The 17661-nt window shown below is 35.9% G+C and overlaps 1 protein-coding gene across 6 annotated transcripts in view; it reads right to left on the bottom strand.

The window, feature by feature from the left end:
* Positions 1-17661, bottom strand: part of MEI4 (meiotic double-stranded break formation protein 4) — a 145870-nt gene that overhangs the window by 45990 nt on the left and 82219 nt on the right. For all 6 annotated transcript variants that reach the window (XR_014953642.1, XM_031504411.3, XM_085574769.1 and 3 more), the window contains 2 exons: positions 13778-14026; positions 2643-3202 (listed from right to left, as the gene is read on the bottom strand). Coding sequence is in view for 5 of the 6 variants with exons in the window: in XM_031504411.3 (XP_031360271.2) it covers positions 2643-3202; positions 13778-14026 (809 nt within the window). In the remaining variant the exon portion in view is untranslated. The remainder of the gene's footprint in view (positions 1-2642; positions 3203-13777; positions 14027-17661) is intronic.

Genomic DNA, 17661 nt, shown 5'->3' with positions numbered 1-17661 from the left:
TTGAAAAAGGAAAATCCAAGAGGCTATTTTTAGTTTTTGATATAAATAATTTAATATTCTTTATAAAATTAACTTTATTTGCTGCTACGTATCTTAATTGACTGACTTTTTTTTTTTTTTCTTTTGATGCCTATGGCAGTTTGGAGTTTCAGGTCAGACTCTATCCAAGAGTTTAGGTCTGAATACACATCTTTGCTGGCTCTTACAGGCTCTTACAGCTTCCAATGCTTTATAATTAGAAATATTTCACACAGTAAGACTCTACAGTTACAGCAAGTAATTCTGCTGCTGTTTTTTTTCCTTTACGTCTAAGTTAGAGATAATGATTCCTTTTTCAGTTCTCAATATTTAAAGTTATTTAACTTTCTCTGAAAAAAAGCTGAGAACGCTCTTGAAGATGTAATTAATTAATTAAGTGTAATCCACAGCCACTTCTCTCTGTGAGGTTTTTGAAGGTGTGTCTTACAGACCTTTGTCCTTCTTGTAAGATCCTGACAGTTTTAATGATGAGGATGATAAAGGGAAAGCTGTGTCAAATACTACATCGCTGCATGGCTGTCTATACAAATGCTTTCTGATAGTAAGGTTAGATACAAAAATCTTTGTAATATTCTTATGCTGGAAGGATTTAAGTATTTTCCTGGAACTGAAATTCATACAGTTTGAAGTTCTTTCTAGAAGATAGCCTTGTAAGTAATGGTACTTTTTTTTAACCTGTAATTGTGATATTTCCATCACCACCTGTATAAAATGTTCCTGGGAGATATCTGGTACACAGCACACGAAGAATTAGTTATACGATTTACACTACTAATTCTGAATGCTACACATTTACTTCCATTTTCAATTCAGCTTAAAGAAAAGCAAGCCTCTAATCTGAGAAGCTCCAAGATTATCCCTTAGTAATTGGTTTATACAATTTTTAAACTCTTTGGACCTGTCTGACTGAAGTAATGGCTGCCAGTAGTAATGACTCTTACATCAATATTTTGGTGGAAGCAAGATACAACACATCTCATAAAAAGCCATCTGTTTTAGTGAAGTTATTCAATAAAATATTCCACTTTCAAATTATGTGGATGTACTCCATCTCTCCTGAATGATTCATAATAATATTTTGCAGCCTGAAATACCTCTGATCTATCAGAGTATTTTCTCCCATTTAAGATGTGATACCTCTCACTTAGACTTTGCCAAATTCCTCCAATCAACAGAAAATCCGTCTCCGGATAATAATCTCTCTGGATTGCTCTTCCACACTTAACAACTTCTCATTCAAGATGGGAAAAGGTGTAAACAGTGGACATTATCAATTATAAAGAAATTTTTAATGAAGGACTGTTCAAACTTTTTATTTTGTATCCAGTGATCACACACACACACACACACACAAAAGGAGTCACACCTGTATAACTCCATTCCTGATGCCATACAAATGGAATGTACGGTCACATCCTTTCAAAACAATGACCAGGAACACCACTAATTAAAAACTGAGTCTTGCACCATGCTGACCCTAAAGTGGAAATGCTTCTGACTAGAAACACAAGGCTCCAGTCCTGGAAAGATTTCAGTCTGAATGCTTTCTAACCGAAAAACAGGTAACATCCTTTCCACCCAGTGCCCTCTTAATTTGGTGACAATATTTGTTTGATGTTCATGTTCTGGGGTAAACACTCAATACACAGTGAGTTGGATTAATTTTAAATTAAGACAAATGGGTACATCCATCCATAGGCATACCAGATGTCCAGGCTCTCATTTTGAGTGAGGCAACTTTAGAATTTATCCTAAAATAGGGACCTAAGTACCCAGTAAACATTCTTTAGGCTCCAAGGATTACAGGGATAAGATCATTTGCTCTTATAGTAGCATAGTTAACTACACATGAGGTAACTATGCTACTATAAGCATATTTATGAGGACACTAAATTGGTTCATCTAAGTATCAAAAAATAACACCATTGTGTCTGTTCCAAAATACTCTAAAATCCAGAATAAAACCCAAAAATCCTAAAACAGGCAATGAAATTCACTACCTGTAGTGCATCTTGTGAAGAAAGACCAGGAATATTTCAGCTGAATGAGGAAATTAACAAAATGATACATGGAACAACACACACCGATGAATACAAACAAAATGCAATTTAGTCCTACTTGTTGTTTGTGTTAGGGGCATTATTTTTGAACTCTTCACTCATTTGCTTATATATTTTTAAAATACAAATTTACAAGTAGCTAGAGAATGATGGATATCTGATGCAAACAAATTATTTTATTTAGATGCTCAAGAAAGAATAAAAATTCATTACATATGAATGAATATTCACAGTCTATCTCCATATAGCAAGAGAAACAATGTGTTTTTCCTGCATATTTTCTATAAAGTTGCTTTAAACTGCATGTTTATCAGTTATTTAGAAGGCCTGTACTTGGGAATAGGCTAGAAGTTCTTGCATGCATGAGCAAGAACTTTTTCAAGTGCTTCAGAGCATTTATTATCCATATTGCCAAAAAGAACAATCACAAAAATCTCTGGTATTCTTCAAAATATAGGACAAATGAGTATTTTAAAAGTGCATAAAACCAGGAGAATATTACAGTATATGGAAGTGGGATGTGAAAGAAAGTTTTAAACTTACCCTATTGACACTCCTATTTCTTAAAATAATTTGAATTAGATTTTTCTTAAATTCTTCTATCTTCTTGAAACACTTCTTCAAAACATGATTCGATAATTTAGTATCAGTTATTAAACTGATCAAAACACAAACTCCTTCATTAAGGAAACTTGGAGCTGGGAATTTAGGACTGTTGTAAAAAAAAGTCAGTCCGTCAAGCAACTGAGACACTGAATTGCATATGGTGAAGGAATCATTCTCAAGCTCTGAGAAGTCTGCTTGAAGAATTCCTCCTTCTGACAGTTTTCTTATTTCAAGCAAACGTTGCAAAAAATGCACTGGAGCAGTCAGAGATTGCTCCTTGCTAATATGGCAAAGATTCAGTGGGGGAACTCTTTCCAACCAATGTTTAGAAGTGTTGACATTGTGCTCAGATTGGTGAAAATCTGAAGCTGTGCCTAAAGAATCAAATGCAGAGTCATTACAGACATCACATCCAGAGTCTTCTAGTTGGCTTGAGTAACTCGTAGGGTTTACAGATTCCTGACCCAGAAGAGTTTCAGCAGAGGTATCCCATTTTCCTGAAATGCAAACACGAAAATTACATTTGTGCAATGCTTAAATACATGCTCATTAAAAGTGCCATATATACATTCTTCCTTTTTACTTCCAAAATTTATGTAATATATGTGTATGTTGACTCCCCAATAACTTCCCATGACTAGAACTTAGCTGTGGAAGAAGATAATTTTAAATAAAAGTAAAAAATTTTAGAAGTTAATGTCTATTTGTGAACAATATGTTTTATGCTCATAGTAATATGAACAGTAATTTTGAGTTTAAAACTGTCAGAAATTTTAATTTTTCCTATATATAACTTAAGTAGACATAAACCAAGCAATTTAAGTGAATATCTATACTCCCATTAATTTCCAGGGAAGAAATTGCATGTGAATTTCTGATGCTCCTAATATTTTCACTCATTTTATTCTCAAAACTCAGACTGCTTTTAAAAGGCAGTGAAAGTCTGTTACTATAACTGCATCAAATAAAATATTCTTCTTTATGTATACTCTCTCTCCCTAGTCAGGTAGAAAATTCCAACAGTCAAAGTTGAACAGAACGTTAGGTTTGATTTTTTCATTATTTAACAAAAAGGAACATTCAGAATCAAAAGTTTCTTCAGTCATCACATATCTTATACCATCTCCTTCAAAGACACACAAACTACATTACAAGAGTATACACCAATAAATTACTTTCATGTGCTACTGCAGAATCTCTTTCATCCCATTTCACACATTATATACATTTAAGGCAATGCCTCTTGACATAAACTCAGCTCTAGGTGACAAAAGACACTTGTTCTACATGCTACCTGTGCCAAAATATCACAGTCAAAACAAGCCAGAGAGATGAAGTGGAAGACCAACACCCATAAACATCTCAGTGCCACGAGGCAAAGCTAGAACCCCCCTATCTGACCAACTCCTGGCTCAGACCTGCTTACTGGGGCAGAGTCACAAACTGCTTCCCCTCTCACTCTTGGAAAACTTGCCTACACCGTTCATTTACCATAAGGATCCCGTGGAGTACATTAATCCTCTTAAATTAATTAAAACAAATTATAGAAGGTTTGGTCTCACAGGAAATAGATGTTATATTTCATAGCAAGTTAAAAAAAGCATTACATAGAAAACATCCCTAAGCAGCAACCTACAGTATTCTGTATGTTAATAAAAAACTATTCAAAATTTTTAATATTGACTTCATTAAATTCACTATTTCAAATTAAATTCTGACCATCAATTGAGTCTCTGAAAACATACCAGTACCAATGAAAGCACTATTATTAAGATCAAAACTGGAAATGTGGTTTATTATTTATGGTTGAGTTTCATGTCTTCAACATTCAGACATATTTGAAATTGCACAGAATTGGCACACAACTGACTCAAAATGAAAGGGCTAACTGAAGGGAAATCAGCTGCCATTTCCAGGAAGGCCTTTTAAGGCCAGCCTAGCATTTTATAGATTAACACTGTTTGCAAATGCCTTGCATACCCAAACTGGGAAAGCAAGCAAGAAGCAAAGCACACTTCCCATGGTCTGAGAAACAAGAACAGTAATCCATCTTTCACAACTTCTCTGCCTAGGGTTTTGAGCAAAACACATTTCAGAAGAAAAAAAAATTGAAAAGTGGTTTTTGGTGCCATTTAAGGAAAAGAAGCCCTTCCCGGGAATCCATCTACTGTGAGTTCCACTGTGTGGTTATTTTGTTCCTGTTCTCAATCCCATGGGGAAAACATGAGCATTGCTTATGAGGATTTAATGTCAGAAGTAAGAAAGCAAGACCTATGTACAAAAGCCCCACATGTATGTTTTCTGACTCTCTTGTGGAAGTGTAAAAGGAAAAAAAGAAAAAAACAAACACTGAAGAGGTGAAAGAAAGGTGAAGTAATGAGAAGAAAAAGGGAAGAATAGTACAGCAATATCCATAGAAACCAATTCCAAATAAAAGAGGTAGGGTATTCAACGAAACACTCCTACTACAAGACAATCCTGTGTTAATGGTTAGGTTCCTAGCCACTGCAATATCAAACTCCTGTTCCATGATGAGCTTCCAGAAAACCCTTTTACAGTAAATCTCCAATATCAGTGTATTTCCAGCTAAATGAATGATACAAAATGCTTAAAATTGTTAATCCATTTACATGTTCCAGTCATTTGGGGAGGAGGTAGCAGTTATGTTGAAAAAAAAAAATAAAAATAACAACACACCAGGAAATACTCATTATTTCCCTCAAAATGTCTAGACATAGCTTGTAATTTTTTCTTGAAAGGAGCTAAACTCATCACTTTGTACTTACCTACTATAAAAATGAGAAAGCAGTCTTGCAGTTTTGACCTTCACACCATGTGGTTATCCAGTAAAAAAAAAAACACCAAAAACCAGAAATGGCATTAAGCCTTCCTCAGAATAACAAGAAACTTTAAATACTAATGTCAAGAACATTTTACTATAAGTGTATTGGAACAAGAAATATGAAAATCAATGTGTGATATTAAAGTGACCACAACTTTTACAACACCATAAGCAATGAAATATCTGGTCACGAACAATTTTAGTGTCCTTAAATTTGTCACATCAAATTCAGGAAATATTTAAGTTCTTAATTCCTATTTAGTACTTTAGTTCATTACTAAACTAAGATCCTGAGCTAAAAAACAAAGCAAGATCCTGAGCCTTAAACAGAGCAAGATGTGGTCCCAAAAAGAGCCTTGGGGTGCAAAGGCTGAAAAACTCACATCCCTCTGCACATATCCACTGCTGCAGAAAGAGTATGGACTGAAAATCAGAACCCACTCAAGGGATGAGGGAGTGACTTACACACGGCACAGTGTGTCAGCAAGGTGTGCAGGCACTAGAACTGAGAACTTACATATTGCTGTGGGACCACAAAACAGAGGCTTTCATCTGAGCAGTGAGATGCCAGCCAGCCCCACGAATAGAGAATAGGGAGCCTTCAGCTAGTCCTAAGGAAGCAAAGCTCTAGGAAACACCGAAGTCCATCCCATCTCCCACATTCATTCTCTCACTACCCAATGCAGAGCAGAAGAGACAGCTTGTAAAAGATCCGTGTAGTAGGAGCTGGACTGGTGGAAGATGCTTTCTTAAGAAACTCTGCTGGTGGCTACCTCAGACTGGAGAACATTTGAATGAGAAAGGCCAAATGCTACATGTAGTTCTACATTTAAAAACTATAAGAAGGGTTCCCAACTGATGAAATTGCTGTGAAATGGTAAAATGATCTTCAAGTCTTTTGAAAAACTTAATCTACCTGCAGTTTAACCACCAACAGGAACTGCAGAACAGAAAACTGGCTTGAAGGTGGCAGAGGTGAGAAACAAAGTGAAGACATGATCTGAATTCTGCGAAGAAAAAATTACTTCAGTTTCAAGCACTAGACAGTGTTTATGTTCTCTCATTTCATGGGCAGACACATGGATTATCACTTGAAAATTAAAACCACTGACATCAGACATGTAAAGTTCTCTTAAAACTCAGTTCCACTTCTAAAAGAAAAAACAGGAGACAACTAAAATTGAGACATTCATAGCATTCTGCTTTCCAAGTAGGTGTTCAGTCAATAACCTCTAAAAGGAAATGAAAACATAAGTGAAATTATGTCCACATCTACAGTTTTCAGGGCTGTTATTCTTAATTTAATTTTCATTGATTGGTTTGTTTGAAGTGCACTTTCCATGAACAATAAATCAAGTTTATTCTCTTAAAACTCATACATTTTCTTTGCCTTTCATTCATGTGTAACTCTGCCTCTGTTCTGCTGTTCTCATTACTAACCAAACTAACTGGCTGAGGAAAAAACAACTCTCCCCTCTTCATGAACTCTTACGTGCTTAGCACCCCATTGTTGTCCTGACCTGGAACCAAGCCAAACTTCTATTGACATTATTCCAAAATAATAATACCAAAATATTATTAGAACTCTCCGAATAAGAAGTCTTAGAAGCCTTGTATCCCACACTTTTCTTCTACGTATCTATGTTTTTTTTTTGGTTTTTTTGTTTTTTTGTTTTTTTTTTTTGTAATTGGCTTGGAAAAGAAAGGTCCTTTGTTTGAATGCAAGGTGCTTTTTCATGCTTTTTGATGCTAAAGGTGCATGCTGACATATTTTATCCCTTTTAGGGATAATTTCACAGAAATGAATACAGGACTGAGTATGTAAAATTCTCAAATTGTTCAATGCTAGGATTTAAGTGCTTCTTTAAAGGGTTAGAAGCAAATACTTCAATTTCTTAGGGATTTTGCTTACATAAAGCACCTAAATGTTTAGACTTCAGTAAGAACTGAGAAGGATTTTGAGGATACAAACATTCATTTTTAAGGGATCTCTGTAGATGACAGCACAAACCTTCTGTACTTCCAGTCAAACAAAGCAAACTTGCAGTAAAGATATGAATGGATACATAATCAAGTGACAAACATAGAGATTTGGGTCGGTTAATGCTCACCAAGAAGCTTTGGCAACAAAAGATCTGACAAGCTTTACAATGTTGACCATCTCAATGATGTGACTGAAATTTAAGTTCTAAGCCAGATAGGGGATATTTCAAAATACTAAATGAATAAATGTTATCTCTAAAGACAACCTGACTGAACTGGTAGTATGAAACTGTAAGCATTATGTCTTATTAAAAATGCTCTGCATTATGAAACAAACTGAGCTTTGCTAAGAGACAGGAAATAGCAGCCAATGAAGACTGCAATGATCTGGATGCAACTGGATGGAGGCTAAAATGAAGTGAACTCCTTAAGAAGTCATCTAAAGTGTACCTTCCTAAAAACATCCCTTTTCTTGAATACAACATGGTATAAATGCTTGGCTTTTCTGTTTATGTATCCAGAAGGATGCAAACAAAGATCTGTTCGAGAAACTAGATTCTAAGTTTAAGTTGGGTTAAGCTTGTCCAAAAGGTTTGTGAAATTTCCATTCTCAGAGGTACTTAGAAAAAGTCTGGACACAGTCCTGCACAACTGGTTCTAGATGACCATGCTTGACAAGAGGCTTGGACAAGATGGTTTTCAGTAGTCCCTTCCAACCGCCACCATTCTGTGATTCTGTATTTCCAGGAAAAAAAATTGACTGATTCTTAGCTTCCCACAGTAGAATTAAAGGCAAAAGGATCCTAATTACCACTTCTTAACCTGTTTTTACCATATACATTCAGTTTTCCCCAAAACTATCATTCTGTTACCCAGAATAAAATAAATTAATCTACACTAAACTATGAATCCCACTTGCTTTTATGAATCTTATTCCTAATAATCACTACATATCTTATAACAAATTAATAAAATAATAACAAAACCTATCTTTGCTGGAAAAATTGGGTTGCTTTTGCCTCTGAATGGATTCCTTACACAGAAATTTGGAAAGAAAAGGATGTTTCTTGGGTCCTTTTGCCCCTAGTATGTGCTTAGAACAGCTGTACCAATGCCATCAGATAAGACAGGCAGCACCTGCTTTCCAAGGGAGAAAGTTTCCACAACCAAAACAGACCTGTTATCCATGGGAGGAGCAGTTCTCTGAGATTTCAATGAATCATTACACTCCAGCTGGTGCTTTTTACAGATTGCAAATTAACTTATTTAATTATCCTGAAAAGGCCTCAGCTTTCATAGAGTTCCCCATTGTGTCAATACAATTATGGAGAACAGATTTATCTCATCATCATATTCCAAGAGCCATATTCCTATAAATCTGTGCTAAACACAATTTAACTTTGTTTTTGCCATCTCACAGATCTGCTCTCATTTCTTTATTCTCCTCATAAAACATAAAATACTTCTTAGGTTGTGAGACATTCCTTGCCATTCTGCCTACTTACATTATTACAACTGGTAGATACATGGGAGTGCACCAGTACACTTAAGATGTCAAATTACATTTCTGAAGTACTATTTGTCTGACACATCTAAGCCTTAGAGAAAAAATGTTGAGATGACACACTGGACTGCCCTTACAGATCAGAATGGAGAGAAAGAAACCTATTTTTATTTGGGGGGATGGGGAAGCAAGAACTGGGGAGGTAGAATGTCTTCATGAAGAAACATTACATCCCTAAGCACTTGAAAAAATAATTGGAACTGTCTTCCATGGCAATATCAAATTAAGAGTTGACTGTTGCCCAATGGAGAATCCTCTGACCTTAGAAAAAGGAAGATAGAAAAAGCAAGAAGTAAAAGATACCCCTTAGAGGCTGACAGTTACTCTGCAATTGTCGTGCTTTTGTATTCGTTCCAAATACCAGTGGAGGAAAGTTATGACAGGACACAGCAATCTGTAACAGCAGCTCATTTAAACACAACAACCTGAAAAAACAGCTTTTCCTTAAACATACCATGATAACTTAGAAATTCTAGTCTTTAATCCTCTACCTTCGTACCATGTCATAGGAACTAAAATTGTTGCTAAGTGCTATTAGCAAAATATGTAAACATTTCACACTATTTCATCTACTTTCTGGGGAGGGAAATAATTTCCCCTAATAGGCTAATGTGTTTGTATGATTATTATTCAGTGTGGACTGCTGTTAATCCCACTAACAAGGAAGACTCCTTTATGAGGCTGCAGATACCATACCCACTGAGGAAATCTTCAGATTTTGGTCTGACCTTTCTGAAATCATCTGATTGGTTTCTCTTTGAAAATGAGCTTAAAAAATCTATTATCAATTATTTTTTCCCACCACTCCTTTTAATGTAAGGAGGCAGAGGAAACATCACAAGCTATATTACTTAAGTCATGATGGAGAGCTTTGCCCTTTCAGAAGTTTGAAATCCAATTATTCAGAAAATATTTTGACTGGCCATCATTTTTCCTGCTATCATCAAAGCAGGACGTACCTGATCCTGTCTCTGCCTACCAGGGAAATCCTGGGGTGTAAGAAGAGAACCCAGAGTTTCTGCCTCTCCCTTTTGAGCAAGAAATCCCCAAGCCATAACATACAGGGAAGTGGAAAGGGAAGAGAAGGCTGAATTTTGTGGCCCAAAGCAAGGCTGCTGGTAAACTGTAGCTATGTAATGCTTATAATCAGTTTTACTTCAGCTGTTGAACTGGCTAGTTCCAGTTCTATAAAGCTCCCAGTGAGAAGAAATGAGATTGAAATGTCTTCATTCATACTAATCTACAAAGGAAGTTGCTCCCTTTTTCCACACGTAAAACTAAATGCCTCAAGGAACACCAAGTTAAGGAGTGAAGCAGGAGATAAAAAATTCTTGTTTTCTCTAGGTATTATTCCCAAAAGAGATACAAGTTGCTTCTTTGACACAGAATAGAATTTGGAGGACAGTATCCTGAAAGGTGAAACACAGACCCAGGATACAGTTAGAAACGAGACATTCAAGTTAATCACCTTGTGACTCAGAGGTCAGCATTTCTCTAAACACACAGACACACTGTGATAGGGTGGCTGGCACATGTGCTACTGTGGAGGCTAAAAACGGGAGGGAACTCCAGGACATGGCAGAAGACATTCCACTGTAAATGCAAAGTGACAACAGAATGCTCAAATACTTTAAGTGCTTATTCTTGAAATCACACCAAGAAGTTTCTATCCTCCTTTCTGTGAAATTTTAATCTGAATCAAAGAAATGCATGAAACTTTGATTTAACATGAGATTTGACTTTTTTTCTACCCATGGACTTAGTTGTCAGGACAATACCATCAAGGTGAAAAATAACAGGTAATTGCAAAAAGATTTGCTTCTCCCCATCCACATATTATTGACACGCAGCCCAAAGCACCACCAAGGAACAGAGTCCTTATATTCAGAAAGACAATGAACAGTAAGTCAAATAAGGACCTTCCACACACAGCACAGTCAATGAATTCTAACCACTATACTTTCATAAAAAACGCATTAATCTGTAAGAACTCACACCACCAAGTAGTTTACCTGCAGCAAAGCATACTTCTTCCCCTAAGTTAGGAACCCACAACCTTTTTAGTGTCTCTGAGGACAAAGACCTATTCAGGTGGAACAAAGAAATTTAGGCATCATTTCTTTTAAAAATGGATTCTCTCTTCTTTATGCTTCATGTATTTGCACATCTGTACTGTGTTCAACTGTATGTGGAGGGAGAAAACAGGTACCACAGCTTCAAAGTGCTCACAAATTTCTCACGTAAGGGAAATAAAACTCCATGGCCAGTTTCTAGTCATTCCTGAAGTCTCTGAAAGAGCTACTACTATTATTAAAAATATCGGGTAGGAGAGGAAAGCTCTCACATTCGGGATGCAAAGCAGAGAATATACAGCTGCAAAGTGAATCTTGTCTGAAGAACTCCAACTGTTCAATTCTCAAGAGGCACCAGCAGGAACAAATGCAGTCTTATCCTTACTGCATGAGATTTTCTGGTGGTGGATCTTGTGAAACCCAAATATTCCTGTATCTAAAGTTGTTAATCAAAACAGAAGAAGGACATAGAAAGGCTTGGAGTTTGAAATATTTTTATGAGGCTGCATTATTTTAAGCAGAACACCAACTCTAGAAATGAGGCTGTAGAAATGAATGGAGGAGGAAAAGGACACATATCTGAAGACTACTTGGTGCTAAGAGCAATCCTAGTAATCATCCTCAGCCCTAAAGAGCATATCTCTGGTATGATATTAGGTGGAAAACCTGGGAAACCATAATGATGGCTTGATGGATCTATAGTAGTTACACTTGAAAGGCTAATACACCACTTATTTCTCCTTACTTAGATTCAAGCTCCTTGTGCCTTTGTATCTCAGCAGTAGCCATCCTTTAGCATCTATTCTCCATGGGCTTGGAAAAACTCAAAACTGGCACAGAACACACAAGAAAGGGTTGTTTTTTTTGGTGGTTTTTTTTTTTTTTGTTTTGTTTTTTTTTTATCTTGGGGCAGAAGATGTCAGTGGTGTAGTGGCCCATATTTCAGTTAGGCCTTGTTTCTACAACCATCTTCCCATACATGTCAACCACAGATGCTCTGCTACTAACATACATCATCAACTTGCTATCACAAGGAGTGCATAGATCTCACCAACAGATATTCCACCAGGTACCAGCAGCAACCTTTCTCTATTCAAAAGCAAGAAGGAGCATTTGTCTCCAGTGGAATTGTAATCATGAATGCACATTCAGCAAAAACAATGCAGGTGTAAGACATCTAAAATTAGAAAATATTATCACATTTTAAATCTGAAAACAAACTTCAGTTTGACTAGGGTAATGAAAATTAACATCCTTTGCAAGAGGTGTTATCTGCCAGGGACAGTTTTCTCTGCCTATCTCACAATTAAAATTTAGAGTTTAGAGAATCTTTCAAAAATTACACTTAGAATATGGAAGTTGCAAGTGAATTGATCTTGTTTGCTATGTTTTGCTAATTGGTAGTGTTTTGTGTGTTCTGCTTAATCTAAAACTAGAATATCCTCTCCAGACATTAGATATTTATAAATTTCTCCTGATAATATGCAGGCAGTTCTTCAAAACATAACCTAGCTGGAAACTGAATCTGAAAAGTTACTTTTTTAAATGTCATGTTTGAAATAGGTTGCAGAAAATAGACACACAGACAATAAAAAGACAAGAATAGTAATTAAATCACTTCTCTGTAGAGAAAGGTCTATTATACTAATTAAATACATAAACCATTCTTCTAGCTGAAGTCTAATGCTCTCCCCATCAGTCAACATTACAAATTAGAAATCTTTAGGCACGGCAATAAAGACACTGTTTCAGTACCAAAGCAGCATGGTAAAGCCTCATCAAGTTTTCCACCAGGGAGCCTTCTAAAAATCTCAAGTCATAAAGCAATTAGCTATACATCTTGATTTTAGAGATGATTTTAGATTCTCTCCTTTAGCCCAGAGTATTTTGACCTTATCTCCCAGGAAAGTATCTCCCCAGAGGCTAGAGAAATCCTCCACTGCCTGTTTTCCAAGCTCACACAGTGCCACCGATATCTTGAACTGACCTTACTACACATGCACAAGTCACAGTGCTGTTTGAGACCATCCTTTTTGTTTTTTTACTCTTCTTTGACTAAAAGCTTTCCTGAATCCAATAATGTAAGACTCACAATATTTTATTATATGTCATAAAAAGCATTCACAGCATCCACTGTCTCAATACACTCTCAGAAACAACAGATGTACAGTCCATTGCCTACCCTACCTTCCTGTTATGCATATTAGGGATTAGTGCTTCCAACACTTTAGGCTTAAATTCTAATTTTAAAATCTGTAGGGTGGTTAAAATATATGCATATTTTTAATATACAATATGTCTTTAAGACATGTTCCAACTGTAAATGCAAACTAGTTCTTACAAACTATTTTTAAGGTTATATAGTAACATTGTGTATTGACAATCTTTGTCTGCAATTATTCTGTATAATACACTGGTTCTGAACTTTAAATATATAAATTATGCATAAGCATCAAATTCTCAAGCACAATCCCATTCCAAATGAATTAAGTGTTCCACTACCTCAGAACTTTGGGAAAACAAAAATCTATACACTGAAGGTTCTCACATCTAGGTACAAGAAATGGTACAGGCTATTGCAACATAGCTAGAAATTATTTGAGGAACTTACTATTTTCCAAGCAGAATCTTGGAGAGATCCTGTTTAAAAGAAGTTCCTGTCGTAATTGAAGAACTTCAGCTTCCAGCACTTCCACTTTCCATTTCCATCCAAAATCTTGTTCGGATACAGTTCTGGCAAGGTCCTCTGTGTATTCTTTGGAACTCTTCCCTGGTGGTTTTGAGTGGATAATTGCAAAAGCCAATGCTAGTTTTGATATTTTCAAATATGAAATTTGATTTTCTCTTCCACCTTTGATTTCTATTGCATTAGAAAAAACAGAAAATAAAAAGGTTACTTCACTATGACTCCATTAAGGAAATGACACAAAATATTTTCTTGGCTTTGAAGACTGTTCAACAGTGAGACCAATTCTTTAATTTCTAGTGCATTCCTAAATCATCAAGAACAGAAATACAAGCATTTGTGCACAATGTGAGAAGAGAACATACATGAGTTGCACTCAAATATAAAAATAAAATTCAGCCAGTGTCTGAGAATAACTGTGGAAATAGTAAGCACTTCAAATAGACTTATCCTAGCAAAATTTTTAATGCAAATGTTATCTTCACTAAAGCAAGGGTGAAGAAAGTAAAAATACTAACCTCAAAAAACCCATCCTGACACTCCCTCCCCCTCAAAAGAATTCTGACATGACAGAAGAACCCATGACAGAAGAATTTATTTGGGGTCATTTATACTTAAATACAATACATATAACTTCTTGAAAGTGTACCAGAAGGTCTCAGTGCTCAAAAGATAAAACTTTGAGGCTATGTCTGGTTTTGGACACCTGGTTTTGGTGCCTTTGTAGTTTTAAGTCTACATTAAGCCTCAAGCCTGCAGAAAGCTAAGCAGACAGCATCAAACAGATGCAAGTGACTAGTAAGTAAGTGAAGAAGGCAGATTTATAAACTTTAATACAAACAGTGAGAATGGGGCAAAAGGCATTAAAAGAGTCAGAAAAATAAAATATTAAAATAGATTATTACATCATGTGCAACAGCACAGAGCCTAGGAGCAGAGAAGGAAAAATTAAATTAAAACCAACTAATATTAACCAGTCTATCTAATTAGCAGAGTTGCTTTTTTCCCCCTAATTTCACACCATTTTCATTCTGTTGTTTGATGTATTCTTTTCCTGAAAAAATATCACTCCCAAAATAATAATTTAAGAAAAAAAAATCACTTCCTACACTTTTGCTCTGACCTTAACATCTACAATTTTTTTCACAGTGCTGTTTTTTTCTTGTTATCCATCAAAGCTGCAGGTTAAGCACTAATAAGTTGTGTTGAACAGCTCTGAAATAGCCACAATACAGGTTTGAAAAAGGTATTTTAGGTCATCTTTTCTCCAGATCATCTGCTATCACTAAGCTGATTTCTTCCTCCGGTTCTACTCGACTTAGATAGTAACTCATAAATCATCATATATTCATTTATCCAACAGGGAGATTTACAGAAGGCACTTTATGTACAGAAGGTTTTTATGTATTTCTTTCACCTTTCAAATACTTCTGAAAGGCACAAACAATCCCTGTGCACTCCTTGCACTCTGTCCATTCAAACACAGCATCCAGTTAACACTGTACATAGAACAGAGCAAAAATGACAAGACTGCAAAAATTCCTTGGGATCTATTTACCTACAGCTATATTTTAAACTACTCTTCTCCACTTGAAACACCCCATTTCTGTCATGTGTCAGGGTAAAATCACCTAATCTAAGCCGCCACTGCATTCTTACATGAATTATATAGTAAGCCTTTAGAAACTGAACTATACTATAGTTACTTAAAGCATTTCTACATTAAATGGTACTTTGGCAAAATTTTTGATAAAGAAAATCTATTTCACACAACTTTTCAATTCATATCTAGAATTTCAGTGAAAAGCAGAAGTTGATTCTCTCAATCTCAAAGGATTAGCGCCTCTGTGGGAGAGCTAACTGGTGTAAGACTCTTGCTTGCCTTATACATCAAAGGAAATGTTTACAAATTCAAAAGCATACAAGTAATTGAACTGCATTCAAAGCTGTGAATAAAATGAAATATGTGGAACCACACTGAAAGAAGATTAAATAGTAACAGTAAGGTGTCCAAAATATTGGGCTTTGAATATGAAAGGTGCTTCCCAGATTACATCATCAATAGAAATTTCACCCAGATATTACTCAAACAGGGTCTGTCGAGCTCCATTCTTACAAAGTCCCTGCACAGAGCATAACGATAAATTAGGGCAGGCAGAAAAATGTCTTACACTGTTCGTTTAACATTTTGGTACCTCTAGAGACCACTCTGCCAAAGCTTTCTGATTCATCTTCCTTTTAAGGACAAACACATATTTACTTTCTTCTTCATAATATACTTTGTCAGTATTAGTATTCTCCTTTAAATTACATTCACAGGAGTTGCAAAATGACCAACATTCCAGTATGGGACAGGGAGTGGTATTTATGCCAGCATTTCATAAAAGCTCAGGTGTCTTTTATCATCAGCGTCACCACCAATACCTTATTTATTGTATGCTATTTCTCCTTACAGAACATACTATTGCAAAGAAAATACAAAGTTTGCTGTCTGACCACTGACATATTACCACTATGCTACCAATATGAAATGCTACTTTGGTATCATTTTTTGACTAACAATTACCAAAATAAGGAGAGTCACTTTTTCATTTTATTTTGAAAGGGACTACTGTGTTTTAAACATAACAAAAGCCTTAGTGCACAAGGCAACAGTACAGTGGCGACAAATAAAAGGATCTTTCAACTACAACATTCCAAAATGCTATTTTCTAAAGTAGATGTATCCCTAGTAAGTCACATAAACCACATAAATCATTACCTAATTCTGCTTTGAGAATCTTATATAGCATTCCACTTTAAGACATACATTTAATAAATGAATTAATGCAATTTGGAGTTTGAGGGATGCTTTTCCCCTTTAACATTTTATACAGACTCACTTCTACAGCAGGAGTGCCTTACACTGAAAGAGTTTAGGGAGATATTCTTATTCTGGAGGAAAAAAATCACTGGATTCCTGGATGCATTTCCAGAAAGAATGGATTTCTTCAAGATTTTATGGAGAATAAACAGCTCTTTCACCTGCTTTTTGTTACTGACACTATCACCATCTCTCTTTATTTATTTTCTGATTAGGAAAAGAGAAGTTTGTGTATCAAAAAGCAGAAGTTCTAAGAGCTGATTGAGGCTTTTCACCATACCCCTAAAGGAACAACTGCTCTCTTAGAAACTACTATGTAAGTCTTCTAGAAAAAAACACACTGGATGACACTATTAGAAATATGGTGATGCTGGCCAACTGTGCATTAGTAAAAATTGCACAGCAATCTGTTGGTCTCAGGAAGTGCTGAACCACCAAATATATTCCACTGAAAGCATATTGGCAGCTACAGAGTTTTATCAATAATGTTTTGCTATCAGCACAGAAATTACATCACTGGTTGGGCAGAAAAAAGCTTTAGAACCAAACCAAAAACTTTCCTTGATTAAGAATAGTACCCGACCAAGAGCACAAAGGAGTCACAAGTCTAATTCTATCTGCTAAGGCCAAAATATATCTGACATAAGAGAAAGAGAAAGGTTCAAGAATTATCTAAAGCTCCATTCCTGTGATTACTCACTGTTAAGGAGAGAACCAGTAATCCCTTGCAAATTCTGCTGGAAGGAGGGCTCAGCACCCTAACAACAGATACCCCCTGGTGACAGGTTCCCTATGCAAACACCTCAATCCACAAACTGATATTGGAAGAGCACCCAGAGGACATGATGGGTTAACAACAGTGTTGAACAGGGCTAAGTCTACAGATTTCCAATCCAACAATGACATTCCATGCTTTTAGCTCTCATGCAGAGAGAGGGTGCTGAGA

This window comes from Lonchura striata, chromosome 3, assembly GCF_050655825.1.
Source record: "Lonchura striata isolate lonStrDom1 chromosome 3, ASM5065582v1, whole genome shotgun sequence".
NCBI lineage: Eukaryota > Metazoa > Chordata > Aves > Passeriformes > Estrildidae > Lonchura > Lonchura striata.
Note: the sequence above shows the minus strand (reverse complement) of the source record. Positions and strands in the feature narration are given on the sequence as shown.